Raw genomic sequence first — 3,124 nt, 5'->3', positions numbered from 1 at the left:
TTCTTAAAGCTACATTTTTGTCAGTAGCAGAGAAGCTGTAATTTCTATCTCAGGAGTTCTTTGATACACAGAGCTCCTGCTCACTCTACCAGTACACTTACACGCATTCAGAAAGTTGGAAACTCGGATAGTAGGCAGTCAGGAGAGACTGGGTCGGTGCAGTACCCTGACTACAGTGCTTTTCAGACTTTGCTATTTGACTGAGCTTTTCGAAGCCATCATCCTACGCTACTTCTTTCAGTGTCCCTGCTGCTGCCTGCACAGTGAAGGCTGCAATGGAAATCTGCCTCTTAACTTCTTCCCAGGCTTCACGCTGATCTGCTTTGCTTTCAATATCAAACATGGCATCATAGATCCCCGGGAAGGACTCTCCAGCATACTTGTTGTGACTGCTTGGAGCAAAGATGACATGCCTGTGGGGAAACAAAAAAAATGTAGGTATACTAAATAAAATAACCATTAACGGTGTGTGTGTGTGTGTTCATTGCAGGGAACTGTATGTGTGCTACATAAAGCAGCTATGAATCCTGTGAAGATCAGAACTTTCTAAATACACAGGAAATCTACCTGTACCTGTCTTTAAAAGGACAGGAGGAAGCAGCCCCAAGGGCAAAATCCATGGGAAAGGGCACAGATTTAGGACAGGCAGCCTTCTCCTTTGAAAGAGATGACATGTTTGTCTAATGAAACCATGTTAATTTTTTGAAAATGGGAGCTCAAGAAACCTGTTGAACTAATATGTCAGTCTGGAATAAAACTAGTTGTGAGTGTACAATGAGAAGTGGAACAGAAACCTCAAAAATAACTAAGCAGTTGAATGATGGCCAGCAGATATGGGAAAGGAATGTAAAAAGACGGGAAAAAAAATCTATGGGATAATCATTAAGAAGATCATGAATTCTTCAGAGAAGTGATCATATTTGAACAGAATGGCACAAAAGTATAAATATTATTTGTTGTGGGTTTTTTCCTTAAATAATGAATAGTTGCAGATCTGGTTTTGAATTTATTTTGTTCATATGAAGTATCAAAGCACATTAGTAGCATGTAAAAGAGTCCTCCCAAATCAAAATAAACACTAAAACTACATTAATAAATGCAAGCAAGTATTAAAAAAAATTAAAAATACAGACAGCTCTAAATGATACTTAACACCCAACACGAAGAACTATAGAAAACAACCATTTCATTCTTCCAAAGTGTGAATGACAGTTTATCCTAGGAGGGTGGAGGTGTGATTCTCGATTCTACCTGCCTGAGGGACTTCTGGCTTGGTGTGAAAGCCATCAACCAGTGAGTCAGATACATCCAGTCATTAGAAAAAGGAGGATACTGAGAGTAAAGTGAGGTAGTCACACACTTGACACTGGAAGCCAGCTTCTCCTTAGGTGTTACTAACAAACGCACTGGGTTTCTATAAAGGGTATTGTGGTGCATCGAACATTGTCTTTCTCCAGGCCCATGTCCTTGTAGAGAGCTAACTTCAAGAATAACTGGTTAATGATTTAAGCTATTAAGAGCATCTACAGAAGCAGCCAAAGCTGGGACAGGCAGATCCCTGCAGCACAGTTCATGGAGCTTTATCTATCCTGTGCTCAAAGCTCTTTCTCTCCCCATGCTTTCTCTTCTGGACTTCTCTCTTCACTTGACCCTCACCACACATCTATTCTCGTCCTCTTTTTCCCTTTTCCTCTACCCTCGTTTCTCCTTTCTTTTCAATACAGTTGATTCTCCACTCAGTCCTCACTTTGTACAGGTTTAAAAGAGCAAGTGGTAAAAGAAGTAGTGCTACACACCTGCAAGTAAAAGTGATAGTATGATATTTAATAAAAACAGAGTGCCAGAGCCAAGAAGAGGCATTAGGCACGACAAGACTGGTGCAGCCAAGGACTTCTCCTTGGGGGTTATAAACAAATTCCGCTATTCACTTGATCACACCTAAAACCATCTGTTGAGCTGTAATTCCTATGTCAGACCTATACAGCAGTTCAACTGACCAGTCAGTTAGGGTGGAGTTCACCTGCAAAAATACAGTGCTTTAGAAAGCAAGAAACTTATTGCCTCACCTGTAAAACTTCCTTCCTGGTAAGCCAAGAGGATCAATGAAAGCTCTTTCAATAAACATCAGCTGATCGTTCATGATTCGCACTGCGACGGGACTGCAGAAAATGGAGGCAGAGACATTTCACACAATGAGGAAACATGACTTCCCAATTTCATTTAAGCACATTTCCTCTTCTTTGTATAGAAAAAAAATGACAAAGATGGTCTACAGTTTGCAAATGGAGATATTCAGTACATGTTATATTAATGCACTGGGATTTCTGCATTAGAAAACTCAACTACAAGATTTCACACTATGCAAAATAAAATGGGAGACTTTCTGAGACTGTCCGATACTTGCTTAGTATTAAATGGCACTAGAAAGATTCCCCTTAACAGAGGGGAGAGGGAGTCTGAGATCTAGATCAAGATGAAGATAGCTAGATTTTGGTGTCCACCCATAAGCCAAGTGTCCAAACTCCTGCTCTAATCTACACAATGACATAGTAAGTATGGGATTCAGTTGCCTAAACACAACTGTCTGGTACCATACTAGGTGCCTAGGAGCACCTGGCCTCCAGCCACTGCATTCAGAGGGCATGATCCTGTCTCCTTGAGGTGTGCTGAAAGTACAGATTCTGGCATCACCCACAATACTCAAGTGTAGGTGTCTACATACAGAGCTCAGTCCAGCTTTCATGGCTACCTGCCTTTCCATGTATTACAATAATTTTAATGACAAGCTGATACTAGTAATAAGCTCTGCAGCTGATACTGTTCATCACGGGAAGCAGAATTCATCTTAGCAGATATGGCCTGTCCCAGAGTTCAAGGGCTCCATTCTACACTAATCAGAGAGATTCCTTGTGTAGTCACTGGAAAGAAAGAACTGCCACCCTGGGTACCTAAGGCAAAAATACCTATGTATAGCTGTATGTACACAATATTTTCTTTTCAGACTTACTCTTTCTTGTCAACTTGTTCAAGTCTCATGTGAAATTCAGCAGCAGCCTTTGAGAAGTTTACCACAGCAGAAAAAAGAGGATCTAGAAAAGGAAGGACTTTGTGAGCAACTTCAGCG

General features: G+C 40.9%; 1 protein-coding gene across 3 annotated transcripts in view; it reads right to left on the bottom strand.

Moving 5' to 3' along the window:
• Positions 1-223: 223 nt before the first annotated feature.
• Positions 224-3,124, bottom strand: part of NAALAD2 (N-acetylated alpha-linked acidic dipeptidase 2) — a 32,882-nt gene continuing 29,981 nt past the window's right edge. For 2 of the 3 annotated variants that reach the window (XM_010086667.1, XM_010086668.1), the window contains 3 exons: positions 3,008-3,089; positions 2,067-2,159; positions 224-413 (listed from right to left, as the gene is read on the bottom strand). In XM_010086667.1, the coding sequence (XP_010084969.1) occupies positions 224-413; positions 2,067-2,159; positions 3,008-3,089 (365 nt within the window). The remainder of the gene's footprint in view (positions 414-2,066; positions 2,160-3,007; positions 3,090-3,124) is intronic. The other variant, XM_010086669.1, reaches the window with a different exon arrangement.

Source organism: Pterocles gutturalis, unplaced genomic scaffold (genome assembly GCF_000699245.1).
Source record: "Pterocles gutturalis isolate BGI_N339 unplaced genomic scaffold, ASM69924v1 scaffold15126, whole genome shotgun sequence".
Lineage (NCBI taxonomy): Eukaryota > Metazoa > Chordata > Aves > Pterocliformes > Pteroclidae > Pterocles > Pterocles gutturalis.
Note: the sequence above shows the minus strand (reverse complement) of the source record. Positions and strands in the feature narration are given on the sequence as shown.